Genomic DNA, 22046 nt, shown 5'->3' with positions numbered 1-22046 from the left:
CTACACATGTGAGGTCCACATTGGAGCAGCAGCAGTAGCAGCAGCAGCAGCAGCAGCAGCAGAATCCTCCAGCCCAGGGAAACCCCAGACCAGAGGGCCCTGACTCAGATCTCTCCAGCTCTCTTGCTTTATAAAGTTGTTGGTTGCCCACATTCTATCCTTCTCCCAGCCATGTGATTTTGGATTCTTGTTTAGGGAAGGACAGTTTGGGGCCAATAAGAATGGTTGGTAGTGTGAGTAAAGCACTCCCATCTCCCCTCAAAAAAAAAAAAAAAAAAGATGCTCATGCCTAATCTGTGGAACCCATGAATGTTGCCTTATATGGCAAAAGAAACTTGGCAGATGTGATTAAGTTAAAGATCTTGAGATGAGAAGATTATCTAGATGGGGCACATGTAATCACCAGTGTCCTTACAAAACTGAGGCAGGGCAGGAGGATCAGATTTGGGGAAGAGATTTGGCAAGGAGGCGAAGACACTGAGTGATGTAAGAGAAAGGCCAGGAGCCTGGAAAGACAGCAGCTTCTGAAAGCTGGAAAAGGCCAGAGAAAAAGTTCTTTCCCATAGCATCCATAGGGAAGCTTAATTTTAGCCCAGTGAGACCTTCATTTATCCCAGTGAGACCTGTGTGAGATTTCTCCCTTCCAGGACTGTAAAGGAATAAACTGATGCTGTTTGAAGCCAGCAAGGATGTGGAGATTTGTTAGAGCAGCTACAGGAAATACACACAGGGAGAGAATGTGTCTTTATAGTAGCATGATTTATAATCCTTTGGGTATATACTCAGTAATGGGATGGCTGGGTCAAATGGTATTTCTGGTTCTAGATCCTTGAGGAATCGCCACACTGTCTTCCACAATGGTTGAACTGTCTTTTAACAGATTCCTATGACAGAGCAGGCCAGCTGTGCCCAGAGACTCCCTGTGAACACAGGAGAGCTGGGTGCTCCTGGGATCTCTGACTGCCTGGTCTGAGCCCTTAGCAGCTGTTAACTTGGCATCTACTTGAGAGCATAAAACAGAACAAGCTCCATCTTTGTAAGGATAGAATGTCCAGTAATCTCTCTGCAGACATCTGGCTGTCTCTGGGGTGACTTCTGTCCCAGCATCTGGAGAGGAGCTCTGTGAATGGGGCAGCATCACTGGCCCTGCTTATTCCAACCTCAGCCACCATGGGTCCCTGGGCACTCCCACCACTTCCACCACTTCCTGGCAGCTGCAGCTGGAGTGAGCACCCTAGAGCGGGGCTCTGGTTTAGGTCATCAGGTCAAATCACCTGCATGGAAACGTGTGCGGGTCCTGCTTCTAGAACAGCCCTGATAGGAACTACCTGCTCAACCCCACTCCCTTTGGTCTTGAGTCTATAAGCAGCCGATCCCTGGACACTCCAAGATGTGCCTCCTGACCCTGCTCCTCTGCCTCCTGGTGATGGGCTTTCAGGATGAGTGCACTTCCCCCTGTAGATCATGAGCAGGGGCTTTAGCCCTTGACACGCGGATAATGAGCTTAAACGTGCTTTGGAAATTACACCGTAATTTCCCAAGGCTCCACTGTCATGGAGAGGTGATATGCCTTAACTCTCATTAGGGAACTGGGGCGCAGATTCCAGGTCTAACCAGGAGGCAGAGGTGCCCACAGTCCTGAACCTGTTCCCAGCCTCCCTGAGGACCGTGGAGCCTCTGCCCCTGCTCTCATTCCTTGTCCACATCTCCTGAGAGGCTCTCTTGGGCCCTGCTCAGGCTGTGAAGAATGGACCTGCTCATTTACCCCTCACGGCAGGGCTGCACCAGACTGTGTCCCCTTTCATAGCTGCCCTGGTCCTGAGGACACACTGGCAGCCAGTTTTACCTGGATTTTTTGTATACAGGAAAAAGTGGGAAGGTCCAGGGGTACTAACATCTGTCCAGTTTAAGCATGGCATGGGTCTTCTAAGGGAAAGAGCAAGTTGCTTCTAATCCTTTGAGAATAGTAATGCATTGTGCTGCCTGGATGGGATGTCCTTGCAGGACGAAGGGGGCAGAATGTCCTGGCTCAAACTCCAGAGATTCTGGCAACATCTCAAGGTGATTCTGTCTCCATCATCTAAAGAAGCAGCGCAGATGAAGTACCTCCATGCCTTGGTACCAACAGAGACCCCATAAGCCTCCCAGGTGGTTCATTTGGGGGGCTTCTGTTTGGGCCACTAGAACCCCTTCCAGTTTCTGGGGAAGTGGCTCTGGCTTTTACTTCTCCCTCACCATCCATGGAGTGGAAGCCAAAACCATGGCAGGGTGGCCGGGGGGGGAAGCGCAGTTTACTGCCAGCAGCATGTCAGGTCCCCAAACAAAATTATTATTTCTGATTGCAGCCTCCCTAGTCTTCTGGCTCTGCTTCTAACAAGCCTCTCATAGTCCTGTCCTTGGAGCCTTGGACTGCTAGGCTCACTCCGTTGCTCGCAAGTCAGCCCATAGCTTCCTGTCTCAATGATCTTTCTGAATGCATTCGTAGAGCAACCTGCTCCATGCGTTTATAGGAAGCACTTTTCACATTCTGACACACTACACAAAATTCAGCCTTAGTACAAAGACACAAAGGGACACACTCTGAGAAGTCTGAAGGGTCCACACTGTAGATATCTATGTTGTAAGAGTCAGTGATTTCTGACTTGTTGAAGCAGGGCCAGGTGGAAGAGTTATTTCCTCACGTTTAAACAAGATGTGCAAAGGAGAAGAGGCGAAGGGGAGTGAGGCAACGTTTTCTAGACAGGTGCTATATATAGACTGCTTTATTGATGTTTTCATTATCCATTGCAGCATAAAATAGTGCCCTAAAACATAAAGAAGTGAATACAAAAATATATTATCTCTTGTGATTCTAAGAGTTGGCTGGGAAGTTTCTCTGTTGCTTGGCCTGGGCTCCCTCATTCAGCAGCAGTCAGCTAGTTTAGGGGGGTGGGCGATTCCTGTTGGCTTCACCCACCTGTCTAACCATTGGTGAGCCTTGATTTTTCCTTTTAGTGACTTGCCCTTGGGAGGGGTTATGGGAGCACTTCACCTCAGCTTCAGTCATTTCAGAATAAATTGTCTGTAGGAATTATTAAATGAATAATAAAACTGCTTCTTGTTACCAACATGCACTGGCAATTCTGAACGACATCAGATAAAAACACTTCTTCCTACAGAAATGACCATTTCCATTGGCCACCCTCCCCTAACTCGTTGTTATGCCACTGACAGCTTTGTCTACATTCAGCAGTTGGTGCTGGTTGTTGGCTGGAACCTGAGTCTCCTCTATGTGACTGCTCATTCTCCAGGGGGCTAGATCAGTTTATGCTCCAAGAGGAGAGGTGGACGTTGCAAGGCCTGGGCTCTTGGTCACAGAGTTGCTTTCACCACATTCTACTGGCCAAAGCAAGGCTGGAGCCCAGCCTAGATCCAAGACATGAGAAAATAGACTCTACTCTCCATGGGAGGGTCTTGTGGCAGTGTTTCTCTAATCATCTTAAACGTCTTGAATTATAAACTTAACAAAAACAAAGAATGGGTGCAATGGCAATGAATGATTACTATGTACTATTAATTAAGCTAAGAAGTCTTGATATAAGAAGCATATTTTCTGGAGCATGAGAAGGTAGAGGAAAAATTCTTAATGAATAAAAAAATCAAGAGTATTTATAGTATTAATGAATTTTCAACACATTGCACTGGACACCTTGTAGCAAACAAAAATGGAGCTAATGATTTTAGACCCCAAATGTAGCCCAAATATCTCCCCTCCTCCCTCCTCTACCCCTACAGCCCCACCCTGATATAGCCTCTATCATCTTCTCCCTGGGCCATGGCCATGTCCAGGCTCTACTAACAGATCACCCAGGTTCTCCCCTTTGCCCACCTGCAGTCTTTTCTCAATCCAGCTGCCAGAGTGATCTTTCAAATAGATCAATCAGGCTTCTCCTGGCTCAGAATCTTCCACAAGAATCCACATCACACAGAGTAAAGGCCCAAGTCCTTCCAATGCTTAGCAGGCCCCATCTGCCCAGCACCCTCCTTGTTACTTCTCCAACTTCTTTTTTGGCTCTGTCCTCTGACTCACTGGGCTGGAGCCTCTCTGGCCTCCTAGCTCTGCCCCCAAATAAGCCTCACACAGTGCTGCCATTGGAGCTCTGTTCTCATTCCTCCCTTGGGCAGCTATGATTTTCTTTTAGACCCCCATTGGACTCAGTCCCTCACTCCCAAGTCAGCCCAGAGCTTCACTGAATGTACTCATAGGGCACCCTGCTCCACGTTTCTGTTGGAAGCACTTTTTCATTCTGACATATTGTATAATTTATTTCCTTATGATTTTACACTTTATAGCCTGACTCCTTCTGGCAGAATTTAAGCTCCCTAGGGTCAGAGGCCTTTGTCTATTTTTTGTATTGCTGTATCCCAATATAATAGGAGCACCTGGAACAAAGTAGGTGCCCGGTGTGGAGCAGTCTTCCCAGAATTTTGCATATTAGAAGTGTGGAAGAATTTTAAGTAGTGGATTAAACAGCTTGTTTTATTCACAATGTTCTCTTTTCTTTTATTCGTGTTTCATCCTCAGCCTTCAGAAAATAAAACAAAAATCATAATTCTCAGAGCTTTATTTTTGTACTTTGTCTCGAGTTATAATTTGGTAGTATTTCTCAAAAGCATATAATAATTACTGTGTTATAATTTGTCAAATTTTATGTAGAATATGATATATAATAACATTAATCACTATTATAGTAAATTTATTGACTCTTTAATTAAAAGATAGTATTTATCAGATTATCTCAGGAGTCAGATAATAAATATTTAGGTTTGGTCAGGCAGGATGCAAAATTGAATATATTACATAGGTACTTAGATAAGAGAGAAAACAAATTTCTACAATGTCTATTAATGAACTGAGATGAAATGTAACCCAAAGAGCTTCTCAGGCTGTCCAGTGAACCATTGCTTACCACCAAATGCTCACAATTCTAAGGAACACAAGGAAACCCCAAATTGAATTATTGTTTAGATCAAAAACATGAGCAGAGGTTTCCAAAATTGTTAAAGTGGGAAAGGCATGAGTCTGAATGGATGTTTTGTGCAGGATGGGGTGGCATAGAAAATAGGGCATCACCCAAGGAATTGTTCCTGGCCTGCTGGACAGCTTCGTCATCTGTTTGCAGGGAATGAAATTACACACACTGAAGGGTCTGAGCCCGGGGCCTGCTCATCTGTGCAGCTATGATGATCATCACACTCACAGTGCTGGACCTCATTGAGTGTTGCCCTATAATAGGTTTTACAAATAATGAGGAAGCTTCAGGGCTCATAGGAAAGATGGCTATCTTGAGTTCTTAGGGACAGCCTGGAAAACACACCTCTTCTAGACATTGCTCCTAGACATACATTTAGGGCTGACCCTAAGAACCTAGGATGGTAGAGCCACCAACGTGCATCTCCTAACTGGAAGAGCTGCAGGCATATGACTCCAATGCATGAGAACTGCTGTGTGAGTTGCACCAAGTAAAGCTGTGGGTGGGGCTGTCAGGACCATCAGAGGTTCAACCCACATACCAGGATATACAGAAAGCAGGGCATGGAATCAAAGGCAATTATCAAGAGTTAATGTTTGCCTTGTCGAGTTTTGAACATACTTGGACTTGTAACCCCTTTCTTCTTGCTTATTTCCCTCTTCAGAATCAAAATATCTATCCTATTCTTGTCACACTATTGTATTTTGGAAGCAAATACCTTGTCTTATTTCACAGGCTCACAGCTGGAGGAGTAATTGCCTCAGATAAACTCAACCTTGAGTTTCACTTGTATCTGATTTAGATGACATTTAGATGAGACTTTGGACTTAGAACTTAAAGTTGATCCTGAAATGAATTAAAATTTTGAGGGTAGTAGCATAAAATGAATGTATTTTTGTATTGGTTTTGGACTTCCCAGCTTCCAGAACTGTGAGAAATAAATTTCTGTTCTTTACAAATTACCTAGTCTATGGCATTTTGTTAATGAAGTAAGAATTGAGTAAGACTTAAGTGTTGAAATTAATAAAACAAATAGAAACTGATTAGATTCAAGAACAATATGTAAATAAATCAATTTGTATCCTAAATAATTGCAAATAATAAAAATTAAAATATTACCATTTGAAGCAGGTAGGAAAGACAATCTTTAATTACCTAAACCACTCTTCCCCTATCTCCTAGCAGCAGCCTCATGGTGCAGAGAGAGAACCTGTACGCCTGGGAGAGGGACAACATGCTGATTGTGGGACTTTGCATTGAAACTCAGTGCTGCTCTGTCACAGCGGACAGCACCATGGGGCAGAATGCAGCCAATGCTCGTGAAGGGAGCATTTAGACCAGCCCTAGCCAGGGGACATCCGTCCATCCCAGTGGTTGGAACCTGAGTTCTGGTTAGCCCTGCCACTGTGAACTAAAGGTCTCTGGAGTCCCAAGCCATAGCAACTGCAATTCCCGGGCAAGTCCTGGTGCTGTGGGTGTTTTGGAGCCAGTGAACTTGGGGTGCACCTGACCTAGGAAGATAACATCCAGGGTGGCCAGGGGAGTGCTTGCATCATCCTTCCCCCAACCCCAGACAGCACAGTTCACAAGAGACTTCTTCCATCTGCTTGAGGGGAGGAGAGGGCAGAATAAAGAGGACTTTGTCTTGCAACTTGGATACCAGCTCAGCTGTAGTAGAACAGGGTATGAGGCAGAGTCCTGAGGGCCATATACAAGGCCTTAGCAAATGGATAGCAATTCTAGACACACCCTAGGCCAGAAGAGAACCTACTGCATCGAAGGGAAGGACCTAGTCCTGGCAAGATTCATCATCTGCTGACTGAAGAGGCTTTGGGCCCTGAATAGTCATCAGGGGTAGTCAGGCAGTACTTACTGCAGGCTTGGAGTGATAGAGGCCATGGGGAAAGAGTACTTCTGCTGGAGGAAAAGAGAGGGAAGAATGGGAAAGACTTAGTCTTATGACTTGGGTGCCAGCTCAGCTGCAGTGGATTAGAGCACCAGGTAGATTTCCAGGGTTATTGACTCCAGGACTTGGCTCCTGGATAGCATTTCTGGACCTGCCTAGGGCCAGGAAGAATTCACCACCCTGTATGGGAAGACGCAAAACTGGCTGGATTTATTACCTCTTGATTGTAGGGTCCTTGGGCCTTGAGTAAACATCAGTTGTAGCTAGGTAGTGGTCACTCCCAGTCTTGGGTAAGACCCAGTGTTGTGCTGGCTTCTGGTCTAACCCAGCACAGCCCCAGTGGTGGTGGCCATAGAGGTGCTTGTGTTACCCCCTCCTTCAGCTTCAGACAGCTCAGCACAGGGAGAGAGACTCTGTTTGGAAAAAAGTAAGGGAAGAGAACAAAACTCTCTGCCTGGTAATCCAGGCAATTATTCTGGATCTTACCCATGACCGTCAAGATGGTACCACTATGAGTCTGAAAGAGTCACAGAATTACGGGGTTTGGGGTGCTCCTTAATGCAGATATGGCTGCAGTGACCTAAGCCTTTAATCACAACACTCAATTCCCTTTGAATACTTGACAAACCTTCACAAGAAGGATTAGTAGAAGGAAGCCCAGAATTCAAAGACTAAAATAAGTACTTCACTCTTCAAAGCCCAGACATTGATAAACACCTTTATAAGCATCAAGACCATGCATGAAAACGTGACCTAACCAAACAAACAGTGATCAATCCAAGAGTGACAAAAATATGTGAACTTTCAAACAGAGAATTTGAAACAGCTGTTTTGAGGAAGCTCAATGAAATTCAAATAAAACAGAGAAAGCATCCAGAATTCTACCAGAAAAATTTAAGAAAGAGATTGAAATAATTAAAAATAATTAAGCAGAAATCGTGGAGCTGAAAAACTTAATGGACATACTAAAAATGCATCATAGTCTCCCAATAGCAGACATGATAAAGCAGAAAAAAGAATTAGTGAGCTTGAAGACAAGCTACTTGAACATAGAAATAGGAGACAAAAGAAAAAAGAATAAAAAGGAATGAAACATACTTACAAAATCTAGAAAATAACCTCCAGGGGAAAATCTAAGAGTTATTGGCTGTAAAGAGGATGTAGAGAAACAGATAAAAGTAGAAAGTTTATTGAAAGGGATAATAACGAGAACTTTCAAAACCTCAAGAGAGATACCAATATTCAAGTATAAGAAGACTGCAGACCACCAAGCAAATTTAAACCAAATAAGACTATGTCAAGATATTTAGTAATAATCAAACTCCAAAGGTCAAGGATAAAGTAAGGATCCTAAAAGTAGCAAGACAAACTCAACAAATAATGTAAAAAGTAGCTCCAATACAACTGGCAGCAGACTTCTCAGTGGAAACCTTACAGGCCAGGGGAGAGTGGCATGACATATTCAAAGTACTGAAGAAAAACAAGCAAACAGACAAACAAACATATACAAAAGTAAATCTAGATATACTTTTATCCAGAATAGTATATCCAGCAAAAATTTCCTTCAAATATGAAGGAGAAATAAAGACTTTTCCAGACAAACAAAAGCTGAGAGATTTTTATTTTTTTATTTTATTTATTTATTTATTTATTTTTATTATTATACTTTAGGTTTTAGGGTACATGTGCACAATGTGCAGGTTTGTTACATATGTATCCATGTGCCGTGTTGGTTTGCTGCACCCATTAACTCGTCATTTAGCATTAGGTATATCTCCTAATGCTGTCCCTCCCCCCTCCCCCGCCCACCCCACAACAGTCCCCAGAGTGTGATGTTCCCCTTCCTGTGTCCATGAGTTCTCATTGTTCAATTCCCACCTATGAGTGAGAACATGCGGTGTTTGGTTTTTTTGTTCTTGCGATAGTTTACTGAGAATGATGGTTTCGAGAGATTTTTAACACTAGACCTGTCCTACAAGAAATGTTAATGGAGTTCTTTGATATGAAAAAAAAAGACATTAAAGAGCAATAAAGTATCATCAGAAGGTGCAAAGCTCTTTGGTAATAGTAAGTACACAAACACAGAATATTATAAACACTGTAATTGTGGTGTGTAAACTACTCATCTTAAGTAGAAAGAATAAAAAAAAAACCTACCAAAAATAATAAAAATTAAAACAACTTTTCCAGACTTAGTGTAACACAGTATAAATAGTAACAACAAAAAGCTAAAAAGTAGGGGAGGGATGAAGTTAAAATGTTTTATTCCTTTTCTCTTTACTTAATTGTTGATTTGTTTTTGCAATCAGTTTTAAGATGCCATCATTAAAAAAATGGGTTAGAAGTTGCTATTTGCAAGCCACATGTTTACCTCAGCTCAAAAAAACTAAAACAGATATACAATAAAAATAAATAAAATAATTAAATAAATAAATAACAAGAAATTAGAACATACAGCAGATACATATTACAACAGATATATAATAAATAAAAATCAAGAAATTAACATCAGAGAAAATTGCCTTCACAAAAAGGAAGACAGAACAGAAAGAAAGAAGGAAAAGACCACAAAACAACAAGAAAACAAGTAACAAAAGGGCACTTGTAAGTCCTTTATCAATAATAAAGTGCTGATTTTTATTTCTGACAGAATTTCCTTAGATCTTTTGGATTTTTATTTGACAATAATTTTTTAACTTTTAAAAATCGTTTGTTTGATGGCCGGGTGTGGTGGCTCATGCCTGTAATCCCAGCACTTTAGGAGGCCGAGGTGGGCAGATTGCCTGGGATGGGGAGTTCGAGACCAGCCTGACCAGCATGGTGAAACCCAGTCTCTATTAAAATACAAAAATTAGCTAGGTGTGATGGCGGGCGCTGTAGTCCCAGCTACTGGGGAAGCTGAGGCAGGAGAATAGCTTGAACCCGGGAGGTGGAGGTTGCAGTGAACCGAGATTGTGCCACTGCACTCCAGCCTGGGCAACAGAGCAAAACTCTGTCACACACACACAAAAAATTTGTTTGTTTTCTAATTTCAAAAATTTTTGCATAGCATTCTGAGTCCATTAAATCTACACTCACGTATATGTAGCAGATACAGGAATATTATTTTAAATTAAGTTTCTCCTTGTTACTTTTGCTCTAATGACTCTAGCTTGTTTCATAGAAAGGTGTTTAATTCGTAGGTTTGGCTTTAAATTCTGTTTTTCTATCTCTTTCACCCTATGTAAAAATTATTTCATTTCATTATACTTTTACTTTGTGAACAGGGACCATTCCTCCAATTTTTCTTCTATAGTACTGGTTTGATCAATTGCAGTCTTGAATATTAGTTGTTTTTAATATGGTGCATTTAGAGTTTTATTTAGCCCATAAATCAGCAAAGTTGATAAGATGATGCCTATACATTAGGTATGTGTTCCATTTTCATTTTCATCTGGATCCTGATATTTTTTCTTCATTCTATTGATTATGTAAATCACTTTGCAGAAATTTTTTCTGTAATCTGCATGAAATTTTGCTTGTTTCCTTTTTCTCTCTTTTCTATTCTTTTTCCTTTATTCTTATATTTTTAATGGAATTCAACTGTGTTTATTGATTACAATAACAATAATAAACAATGCTATTATGTTATTTGCAATATCTAGTCCATGATGCACTTTCATCATTGGCCCATTCATAGCTTTTCTTATTCATTTAGCTACTCACATACTTATTCATTCCTTCATTTGGTAATTTATAGTGACATAATAAGCTCCTGTGACTCTACCACACAAAATGCAAATTAGGGCAATGACTTATCTCTGATTTAAGATTTTCTAGAAAATTTCATATGCCTATTTCCTCTCACCAAGTTAATAACAATTCTGAATCCTATATTCTTTATAATTTGACTTTTCTCGATATAAATAATTTCTTCAGCATATATTCATCAAATAATACTTTTAGTTTATTTGTTTAAAACTTTGTAAAAGGAAATCATATGAATAAGATCTAATTTATTAATGTTTTCTTTTGTGCTGTATGCTATATGTGTCCTCTCTTTTTTTTTTTTTTTTTTTTTGAGATGAAGTTTCACTCTTTGACCTAGGCTGGAGTGCAGTTGCACTATCTCAGCTCACTGCAACCTCTGCCTTCCTGTTTCAAGTGATTCTCCTGCCTCAGCCTCCCAAGTAGCTGGTATTATAGGCAACCGCACCATGCCCAGCTAATTTTTGTATTTTTAGTAGAGACAGGGTTTCACCATGTTGGCTAGGCTGGTCTCGAACTCCTGACCTTGTGATCTAACTGCCTCGGCCTCCCAAAGTGCTGGGATTATAGGCATAAGCCACCATGCCTGGCCCTGTATGTGTCCTCTTTAAGAAATTTTTTCCTGCAGCTGTGGTCATGAAGTTATTTTCTGTGCTATATTCTAAAAGCTTTATTCTTTTGTCTTTCATATTTCAGTTCATGATTTATTTAGAATTAACAATTATATTAATGTAGAGGTAAAATGTAGAGGTTGAGTTTCATTTGATGTAATTTGGATAATGAATTGATCCAATACAATTCATTTATTATTTATCTTTTTTACTGTGTTACTGCTATGATTTGAATGTCTGTGTCACCTCCAAAATGAATGTTGAAACTTAATTCCTAACGCAACCTAATGCAACAGTATTAGAAAGTAGAATCTTTGAGAGATAATTAGGTCATGAGGGCTCCACTATCCTGAATGGGATTAACACCCAATAAAAATGGCTTCACACGGCCAGGCGTGGTGGCTCACGCTTGTAATCACAGCACTTTGGGAGGCCGAGGTGGGCAGATCACAGGGTCAGGAGATCGAGGCCATGGTGAAACCCCATCTCTACTAAAAATACAAAAAAAAATTAGCCGGGCATGGTGGTGGGCATCTGTAGTCCCAGCTACTCAGAGAGGCTGAGGCAGGAGAATAGTGTGAACCCAGGAGGCGGAGCTTACAGTGAGCCGAGATTGCGCCACTGCACTCCAGCCTGGGAGACAGAGCGAGACTCCATCTCAAAAAAAAAAAAAAAAAAAAAAATGGCTTCACACAGCATTTGTCCCTTCTTTCCATTCTATCTCCATGATATGAGGATGCAGCCACAAGACGCCCTCTTGGAAAAAGGAGCAACCCTCATCAGACGCCAAAATTGCCAGTGCGTTGATCTTGAACTTCCAGCCTGCAGAACCATGAGAAAATAAATGTCTAGTTTTTATAAATTATTCAGTCTAAGATTTTTTTTTTCAGTATAAAGGCATTAAGAGAATTACTGTAGCTTGGGTTGGGCACAGTGACTCATGCCTGTAGAAGATCCCAGCACTTTGGGAGGCCAAGGCGTGCGGATCACCTGAGGTCAGGAGTTAGAGATCAGCCTGGCCAACATGGTGAAACTCCATCCCTACTAAAAATGCAAAAAAATTATCCCAGAATGATGGCAGATGCCTGTAATCCCAGCTACTCAGGAGCCTGAGGCAGAAGAATCACTTGAACCTGGTAGGCAGAGGTTGCAGTGAGCTGAGATCGCACCATTGCACTCCAGCCTGGACAACAAGAACGAAACTCCAACTCAAAAAAAAAAAAAAAGAGAGAGAGAGAGAGAAGAGAATTATTGTAGCCCTTTTTATTGTTAATTGGGTGACTGTATATGTGTGAATTTGTTTTTAGACTTTTCATCAGGACAAAAGGAAGCTAGACGGTGGAACGACATTTAAATGCTGGGGAAAACAAACAAACAAACAAACAAACAAAAAACAAAATTCAACCAAGGATTCAATATCCAGTGAAAGTATTCTTCAAAAGTAAAGGTAAAGTAAAAGCATATCCTGATTAAAAAAGATGAAGATAGACTATTACTTGCAGACATGCTCTATAAGAAATTCAAAAGGAAATACTTCAGAATCCCAGGAAATTACAGTAGATGGTAACTTGAATTCACAAGAAGGAAGGAAATTCTCAAAAATAGGAAAGAAACAAGAAGAAGCCAGACATAGTGCAAGAAAAGGCTTTACTTCAATTTATGAGGTTTAGTCCAGGGAAAATTAAACCACTGTGGTGGATGTCACAATACCAGTTACCTTGGTGGGGACTGGGGGAGCAGCTGTTGCCTGGGAAGGTGGATGAGGAAAGAATCTGGAGATTTTGAAATATTCCACAGTTTTATCTGGGAGGAGAATATGTGTAAAACTTTGATTGCATGTTTAACATTTCTGTCCTTTACTCTGTGTGTGTTTATCTCGATTAAAAAATAATAATAAAAAGGCCAAATCTGGACTCTCAAATAACTATAAACAAAAAAGTAAGAATAATCAAATATTTATGAAAACTCAGCCTTATTAAAGAGAAGTATAAAATGTGCCTGAGAAAGTGTTAAGAAACAAGAAATCTTATGGAGAAGACAGAAGGAAACACTTAAATTTCTCCCACATAGGCAACATAGATTTTATGTCTACTGGTTTCCCTTCAAACAGAGAAGATATTTAAGTCATTTTGTTCACAAAATGGCTCCCACCCTCCCTTTGGCTCTTTCCACCCGACTGCACCCACCAGGTGATTTGCATATCATCCCCTAGGGAGGACCTTCCCTTGTGAGTCTGAGATAAAAGCTCAGCTCTAACCTTGCCTTCACTGATCAGGACTTTTCTCTTCACCTTCTCACAATGAGGCTCCCTGTTCAGCTCCTGGGGCTGCTAATGCTCTGCCTCCCTGGTAAGGGCAGAAGGAGATAAGGGAGGAGAATGGAATGGGAGGGTGAGCTCTGGGGGCCCCACTGCTTCCCATGTGTGTTCTGTTCCTGTGTTAGATGTGCACATCTTATCTACTGGGATGGAGCATGTGAGGTTTAGATTTGTGAGAGTGAGGAAGGTTCCAGAAGGACCAAAGACTCTGTGGAGAAAGAGGGGATGGTGTGGGGACTTCTGGAGACCCCCTTGTGCATTGCATCCCTTAAGTTCCATTTGAAATGGGATATTATTGGAATATGAATCAAAATTTTAAAAATTATGTAGCCTGAGGTAAACAACAAATGAAAATTATGAAAATTATACATAAGGTTTATACATAACCTTGTTCTTTTTTTCTAATTATTTCAGGATCCAGTGCAGATATTGTGATGACCCAGACTCCACTCCCCCTGCCCATCACCCTTGGAGAGCCAGCCTCCATCTCCTGCAAGTCTAGTCAGAGCCTCCTGCATAGTAATGGAAACACCTATTTGTATTGGTACCTGCAGAAGCCAGGCCCGTCTCCACAGCTCCTGATTTATAGGGTTTCCAACAGAGCCTCTGGGGTCCCAGACAGGTTCAGTGGCAGTGGGTCAGGCACTGATTTCACACTGAAAATCAGCAGGGTGGAGGCTGAGGATGTTGGGGTTTATTACTGCATGCAAGGTATACAGCTTCCTCCCACGGTGGTACAGACCAATACAGAAACCTCCCTGCTGGGGTGTCCCAGCTGCTCACTTGCACTGCTTGTCTGGGGAGTAGCTCAGCAGGGACTCTGAGTATGCAGAGAGGAGGCTGTTGGTGAACTCAGGGGCAGAGTTTGCTGTTTAGGACTCTGGCCCATGAGAGTCTCAGCAGCACCTCAGTCCCACATGGTCAAAGCTCCATCAGTTGCCAGGTTCATCCTCACCCTGCCTGTCTTGACCACATTTGCCAAGTACATTCAGTCAGCATAACAGCCAGAACATAGATGCAGCTTAGTGACAACACAAGTGGAATACATGTGGAAAATGACCAGCTTGGGGTTTATTTTACACAAATTAATACTTGGTGATAATACTTGGAATTATTGGGAAATTGGTATTTTCCCACATTCTTTACTTTCTGTTTCACTTTACCACTCACACTAAATCATAAAAAATAGAATTGTGGTTAAGAAACGATAAAAAAAAAAAAAACTGGAGAAGGCATAAAATCTAGGGATTGTGTGCATCTCCTCAACAACAAAATGATGTTTGCAGGTTTCCCCTCCTTCTTTTCCATTTTTGCTGCAAAGAAGCGATTTCACCGGCTCCCTGTCAGAGGTTACATTTTGGGGGGTTTACAAAGAAAAGCTTTAGGCAGTTAAGTGCTGGATTCTGGGGAGGGTAGCAGGAGGGAGATTCTGAATTCCAAACTTAGAGGAGGCCAGAGTGAGTCATGGGAAAGGCTGTGGGAGTAGAAAGAAAGGATTTAGAACTCAGACCTTTGGCCACAGCCTTAGGAACCCAAGAGTGCAGAACATTTATGAAGGAACATGAGACAAAAGAGAAGCTGGATAATCTTTTGGGAGATGATGAGGGAGGTCCAGGTGGAAGATCATGGAGGATGCATGGGGATGAGGCAGTGGGGGTGAAAGTCGGGGAAGGGGACAGATTTGGGAAAAATTTGGGATCTAGTATCCTTGGCTCCACTTCTGTTAGTTTCAAGGTTCCCAGTGCGGTGTGCTGTACATGCAATAATAATCAAAATTATTTTTTTCATCATTATTTATTTTTGTTGACACTTTCCCTCTGCCTGCTGGTGCTTAGGAAGGAGACTCCTCGTTTCCTGTTAGATTTTTTTTTTAGTAACCCAGATTTTGCCTCTGCTGCACATTTCCCTTTCCTAATTGTCCTCTCCTGAGTGGAAATGGCCCAGGTGCTCACTACTGAGAGTCTAATCCTCTTACCCAAATCCTTCAATCTAGTGTTTTGGTCCTTTGCTTTCTTGTTATTTTCTTGTTTCTTTGTCATCATCTTAGCAATAAAAATATCACTTTTTTTTTTCATTTGACTCCTAGCTACTAAGATGCGAACTTAATGAATCACACTGATTACATTCAGATCAAGTAATAGGCTTGTAAAGTGGTACTGAGAGATCCAAGTCCACATGCTCAGGAAGCTACATGAGGAGCCAGGCTCTGTCTAGCACAGGTGCCAGTGCCTCTCCAGAGTGCCCAATCCAGCTGGCTCTGCAGAGTCCCTCTGTGTTGTTATGTGACTCACTGCCTTCTGTGAGTGAGATGTTCTGATAAGGATCCTGGTGGATCCTACTGGAGTCAGGGGCCACCCACATCCTCTCGGAGGGCTGGGGACCACAGGCCCCTGAAGACAATCACAGGTCTGGAGGGTCTTAGCCCATGACTGTCCTCTGTAGAGACAGCTTCTCCCAGATGGCCAAGGGCTGTCTATGGCTGTGTCCTTCCTTCTGCATGATAATGGGGGGCAGAGCCAGTCTCTAAGCAAAACCTGAGCAAGGCCATCCTGTGTGTGTCCCTCTGAACTCTGAACTTGGACATTGGTGGTGCTGGATTCACTTAAAGAAGCAAAGCAATTTATGATCATGCGAAAGAGGGGGAGAAAAGGTTGGCAGGAGAGAGAGAGATCACGCTTGTGATGTGTGTACAAGACCAACACTGAGAGATTAGTATTGAGAATAATCCTCAGGTTCTATTCTATGGAGCTTATAAATGTACCCTATGTGGGAAAAGTGTCTTCGCAGTTGTAAATTAAGGGTCTTCAAATGAAGAGATTGTCGTGCATTAACCAACTGAGCTCTAAATGCAATCACAAGTGTCCTTGGAAGAGTAAGGTGGAAATAGATTTAACACAGACTGAAGAGGAGAAGGCACTGTGATCACAGACACAGAAACTGAAGTGATGTGGCCATAGTCAAAGAAAGCTGCAGCCACCAGAAGCTGGAAGAGGCAAGAACAGACTCTCTCCTAGAGCCTCTGGAGGACCAGCCTTGATTACTCCATGATCTTGGCCTGGTGAAACATTCTGGACTTCTGGCCTCTAAAACTATGAGTGATTACATTTCTGTTTTACGCTATCACATTTTTGGTAACTTGTTATAGCAGTCGAAGGACCCTAATACAAATGTGACTGTAATACAAATGGGATTTAGAAAATCCATACTTCACCAGGCGTGGTGGCTCATGCCTGGAATCCCAGCACTTTGGGAGGCCGAGGCAGGCAGATCATTTGAGGTCAGGAGTTTGAGACCAGCCTGACCAACATGGTGAAATCTTGCCTCTACTAAAAATACAAAAAAAAAAAAAATAGCTTGGCATGGTGGCATGTGCCCGTAGTCCTAGCTACTCAGTAAGCTGAGGCAGGAGGAGTTTGCAGTGAGCTGAGATCGTGCCACTGCACTCCAGCCTGGGCAACAGAGCGAGACTCCATCTAAATTAAAAAAAAAAAAAAAAAGAAAAGAAAATCCATACTAAAGGTAGTATGATGGTTTGCAGTCTCCTTGTTCAACTTGCTAATGCTAGATATAAATGGATTAGTGGGAGATTTTACAGTGGGAAAAATTTACATGGGATTTCACAGTGTATAGAGAGGTATCTGTTAGTTGCAGAATAAGTGTTGATAATTTTTAATTGAAAATGACAACTGACTAGTGATATCTTACATGACATCTTCATTCTGACTTATTCAAGGATGCATAAAAGAGGCACTAGGTCTTCCCTAATATATCCACGTATATATCTCTCTAATATGCGTGCTTGTGTGTGTGTGTGTGTGTGTGTATTTCATGGTGTATCATCTGGTGAACTCTCATGACATCCCTTGATATTTGCAGTGCCCCAGTGAATATTTGAGCAATAATAGTAAATTTTACATCTCTTATGGAAATGTGCACGTGTTTATAATATACATAGAGGTGTGTAGACAGTATTTGATATGTTGTTGGCTGAACCTACTTATATTAATATGTATTCACGTCTAAATAAGATTACAATTCCAGGTTAATCCGGGTGTTTTCCTCTGTTTCTAAATTATTTCTGCATTGGGAGACACAATTTGGCCTTGATATATGTGAGATTTGGACTTGACTGATGTCATTCCACTGCCAGGTCAAGGATATCTTGGAGGAATGGAACTCACATTGGGTAAAATTCAAGGGTTACATCTCGTGGCCATTTTGCAAAATGCAACTGGCAATTCAGTGACATTGACTGCTGGTTTTGACAGCTTTGCAGGCTTTAGAAAGAACATAGCTAAAGAATTGGAGACAAAATTATCTTAGAAAAGCTATGACAGAATCTTTCAAAATGGGCCAAGGTCAAAAACAATGGTTTTCCAAGTTAATGCCCATCTAAAGGCCACTACTGAGCAGGAGGTTCCCAATAATTAAGATGATCCAACACTTGGACTTGAGTCAGTCACCTTCTCAGCTTTCCCAGTGAGATCCACGCATGGGCCTAACAGTGTGATTTTCATCTAAGGAAGCTCACATGAGTACTGGCACTTATAAGCATCCAACTCTCCAAGAAGAATGACCCCTCTTGAGCCCCTAACATTGTACCACACATCAGGGACCAGACTAACAACTGGGGTCAAGTTGATTACAGGGGGGCCAGCGGGAGTATATGGTTTCTCTCATGATTCTTCTTGCCAGTCCAGTTTTGTAGTGAAGCTTGGTGGTTCCACCAACTGTGCTATCGCCTGTAGTTTGTTCAGAGGTGCAGGGTCTGTTTCCAGGAATATTTTGCAGGGCTTAAGAGTTCTGCATGGGAAATTAGTCCCTTAAAAGCTTCATTTCTTGACAACAGAAATCTGCAAACCTTGAATTAATTCCAAAATGACATTTCTAGATCAGGCCTGCAAAGGAATTTATCCACAGCATAATCTTTGAATCTATTCTGGAGAAGAGGGATTTTTAAAGGCAGAGAACTAGGGGAAAACAAACATATACAAGAAAGTAATAATAACAAAAACAGCAACAACAGAAACACCATCTACACTACCAATTGCCCTTTATTGAAGTGTTGAAGACTTACTATGTGTTGAATGGTGCACTTAGGGATGAGCCAAGAACCTTTTCTGGCCTGTCCACCTGGGCACAGACTGTTTAGTGCAGAGAGGAGGAGGCAGGTGGTTTCTGCAGCTAGAAGCCCAGCACCCACTCTAGCTACTTTGCATGACCCTCCCAGGCGCCCTGCTGTCCAGAGCCCATATCAATGCCTGAGTCAGAGCTCTGGGGAAGATCAGTTCAGTTAGGATCCAGAGGCAACTATAGAAGCCCCAGTTCAGCTTCTCTGCTATTCTGGCTTTCAGGTGAGGGGACCACGGGACGGTTCTGCATGTCAGTGAAAATTCTCTGCATTGTTGGGTCCTGTGGCCTGGCATCTCTGCTCAGCAAGGAAGGACAATAGCTGAAGCTCCATGTAGATCAATGGCCCTGTCTTTGCCAGGAAGACAATGGGTATGATCTTGATTACATCGGTGGCATTGCTGGTTTATTTTCAATCTCAGAGACCACTGGAGAAGTCGTGACCATGCAGAACCCAGCATCCCTGTCTTCGTCTCCAGGGGAAAAAGACAAACCTACCCGCAGGGCCAGTCAGATTGTTAGCAGCTCCCAAGTCTGATACCAACAGAAAACTGGGCAGGCTCCTACTTTCATCTGCTTCTTCTGTCAAGAAACCACTAGGGCACTCAGGTCGAATTCTTTATAGATATGTTCATCTTGTTCCAAGTTCTAGTCAAAAATGTTTTCTAAATTTTCCTCTCAAATTAAAGATTTGACTGTGACGATTGTGGTTATGCAAATTGTGAATCTCTCTCACTCTGCGAATGTTAACACGTGGCAAATTTTATAATAGGTTTCTCATTATCTTTTTTTGTTTTCCTCTAGAAATTCTGAGTCAGTTGAACTGTAATGACCAATACTATGAGTTTAGTTTGACCTCAAGATAAATTACTTTTACTTAAATTTAATGCCTTTAGCATTAAGCCAGAAACAAAAGACTTAGCTCTTGCTTAAGGGCATACTCAGGACTATAATTGGCTAGCAACTATTTGCTTTAATTTTCTACAGAATCAATGGGCTCCTCCTTTTATTTTGACTTAAAAGTTATTTATTTTGATTGCTGCAAAAGTAATTGCAGGTTTTATCATTACTTTTGATGGTCAAAACTGTGATTACTTTTGCACCAACCAAAATAGACGACTTTTGAACAATTATATTTACCAGGATAAGATATTAATAGAAATTGTCATATTCTTTCTTAAACTCCAGCTAGGTCTTCTAGGATTCCAGAAAACTAAGAAAATAAAAACTGTCATATTCTATTTTAAATTCTACCTAGGTCTTCTAGGATTCCAGAAAACAAAGAAAGTCATTTTCTGGGTTGAGAAAGTTACTAACTTACGAGGGTAAGAATATTAAATATGAGCAAAATCTGGTTGTGTAAGTTTCTCAGAAGTGATCATGCCTCTAGTAATCTATTAAGCTTTATAATTTCATCCCCGGGATGCTTGTAGGAGGTCAGAATTTATTTTATTTTTCTTATTTTATTACTGATTCTTCATTCTCTTTATCAGGAGGTATTTCAGAAGGAGCAATTTGTAGCGGTACTGAAATGTGAAAGCAGTTGATGCTTAATTGAAGGTGTGAAATTTGAGTGATCCTTGGCTCCTGGATGAGAAAGGCCCAGAAACAGTGAAGTTCACTACTGTGATACGAAGCTCCTGCTTCTACAAGGCAGAGAATCAACATTTCCAGTTGTTGATGCAGATACTATGCTATTGTTATGATTATTAAGACATGGAATGGCACTAAATTATTAATTCAGCTACTGTTTCCTGTTCCGAACTTTTGATTTTTTATTAACAGGAGATGAAAAAAAGAGGCTAAACGAGAATTTCAGTTGATTTCAGAAATCAGTTTAAGTGGTTTAATTTGATCTCTGATTTTTCTTGAGTATCTTAAATTTCCTTGTTCAAAATTCACATGAATATTTTGTTGATTCTTGAAACTATTTAATAGGAAAGAAGAAGCTATAAATGTGAGAATTCTCAAATTATGTTCTCATTTTTTCCACAGGTAAGCTATCTAACTGGAATTAAAAATTAAAAACGTATTTTCTTTTTTCTTCTTGGTGTATTGATACAAATTCTCAGTGACGAATAAATGAGCCAAACATGGCCTGGGTGCCCTGACCCCTAAGCTGTTTGTTTCTAAACTGCAGGCTTGTTTCTATATGGCCTGTGCCAAATACAAATTTTCCATCCAGTCATTTCAAAAAAAGCCCAAACAATTAGCTTTTTAGCCATTCAGAGACTATTTACACTATGCATCTCAGAAAACCTCACCTACATATGAAAGTAATTGATACTCCCCCGGTTAGGAAAACTCCCATCCACTTCTGCCCTGGGAGCTCTGTAACCCAGAGTCCCCACTGTGCAGCTGTGTGACATCCCCTAGACACAAAAGCCCCTTCTCCAGTAAATCCTCGTCTCCACCTTCTGAGAAGAAGCCCTGGCACCTTAGCCTCTGCTCAGACTCCTGCCGTGAGGGACTTTTCCCTGCAAACCCATCAGAACTTCACCCGATAAAAGTCGCGTGTGCTACTGCCCCCCTGCGGACTTCTTTTTCTTGACCAGAACCCAAACTAGCCAAATCCGCCTGAAACAGGACACTTTCCACCCCACGAACACTAACTCCAGAATAATGGACACAACAATTCGACTTCGAAGACTGTCTTGCCAAGTCTAAAAAATAATACTCTCTGATTCCGATTTTATGGGCCCTAAAAAAACAGCAACAGGCAAATGGGATGCAACTACAATAAGCCCCACCTGTATCACCCCTTCCTCATTCAGGTGACCATGGTCCAGATTAGAGACAGAGGCCTGCTCTCCTGCTAGGTCTGAATGGAGGCTGTTCTTACACCTTCAAATCTGTGTCCACTGTGGAGCAACCAGCTTACTCTCTTATTGAATAAGCCTGGGGATAATGTGTTAACATACAGAGAGATAAATTTCTGTTCTGAATTAGGAATATTATTCTTCAAGTTAATATAGGGTAATTTCAAAGCCCCTTTATACTAAAAAAGAGTGTTTACAACATTTTACAGTTTACAGATATGTAAGGCAATAGATTGTGTAATAAAATAACGAATCACAATGATAGACTTTTTAGTGACATATCATTTTCATCGAAAATTGCAATACTGTCTTAAATTCAAGCATCCTAAAGAATGCTTTGTAAAAATAGCATTTTGAAGAACAGACTTTGTGTAAAACAGAACATGACAAATTTTTATTGTTATTCATTTTCCCATAAATCGAATATTTATATTAAATAATAAATAGAACTTGTTCTTCATTGAACACCTTTTCGGAGTAATCCTTCAAAACCAGCAATAAGAT

At 41.4% G+C, this 22046-nt stretch overlaps 1 gene segment (V, D, J or C); it reads left to right on the top strand.

Annotated features, from left to right (window-relative positions):
- The first annotated feature begins 13575 nt into the window (after nt 1-13575).
- On the top strand, nt 13576-19261 carry LOC101178858. The segment is given in 3 exon segments: nt 13576-13624; nt 14008-14327; nt 19085-19261. Coding segments are annotated over 3 exon segments (546 nt in total).
- Nucleotides 19262-22046: the final 2785 nt, after the last annotated feature.

This window comes from Nomascus leucogenys, unplaced genomic scaffold (assembly GCF_006542625.1).
Source record: "Nomascus leucogenys isolate Asia unplaced genomic scaffold, Asia_NLE_v1 Super-Scaffold_526, whole genome shotgun sequence".
Classification (NCBI taxonomy): domain Eukaryota; kingdom Metazoa; phylum Chordata; class Mammalia; order Primates; family Hylobatidae; genus Nomascus; species Nomascus leucogenys.
Note: the sequence above shows the minus strand (reverse complement) of the source record. Positions and strands in the feature narration are given on the sequence as shown.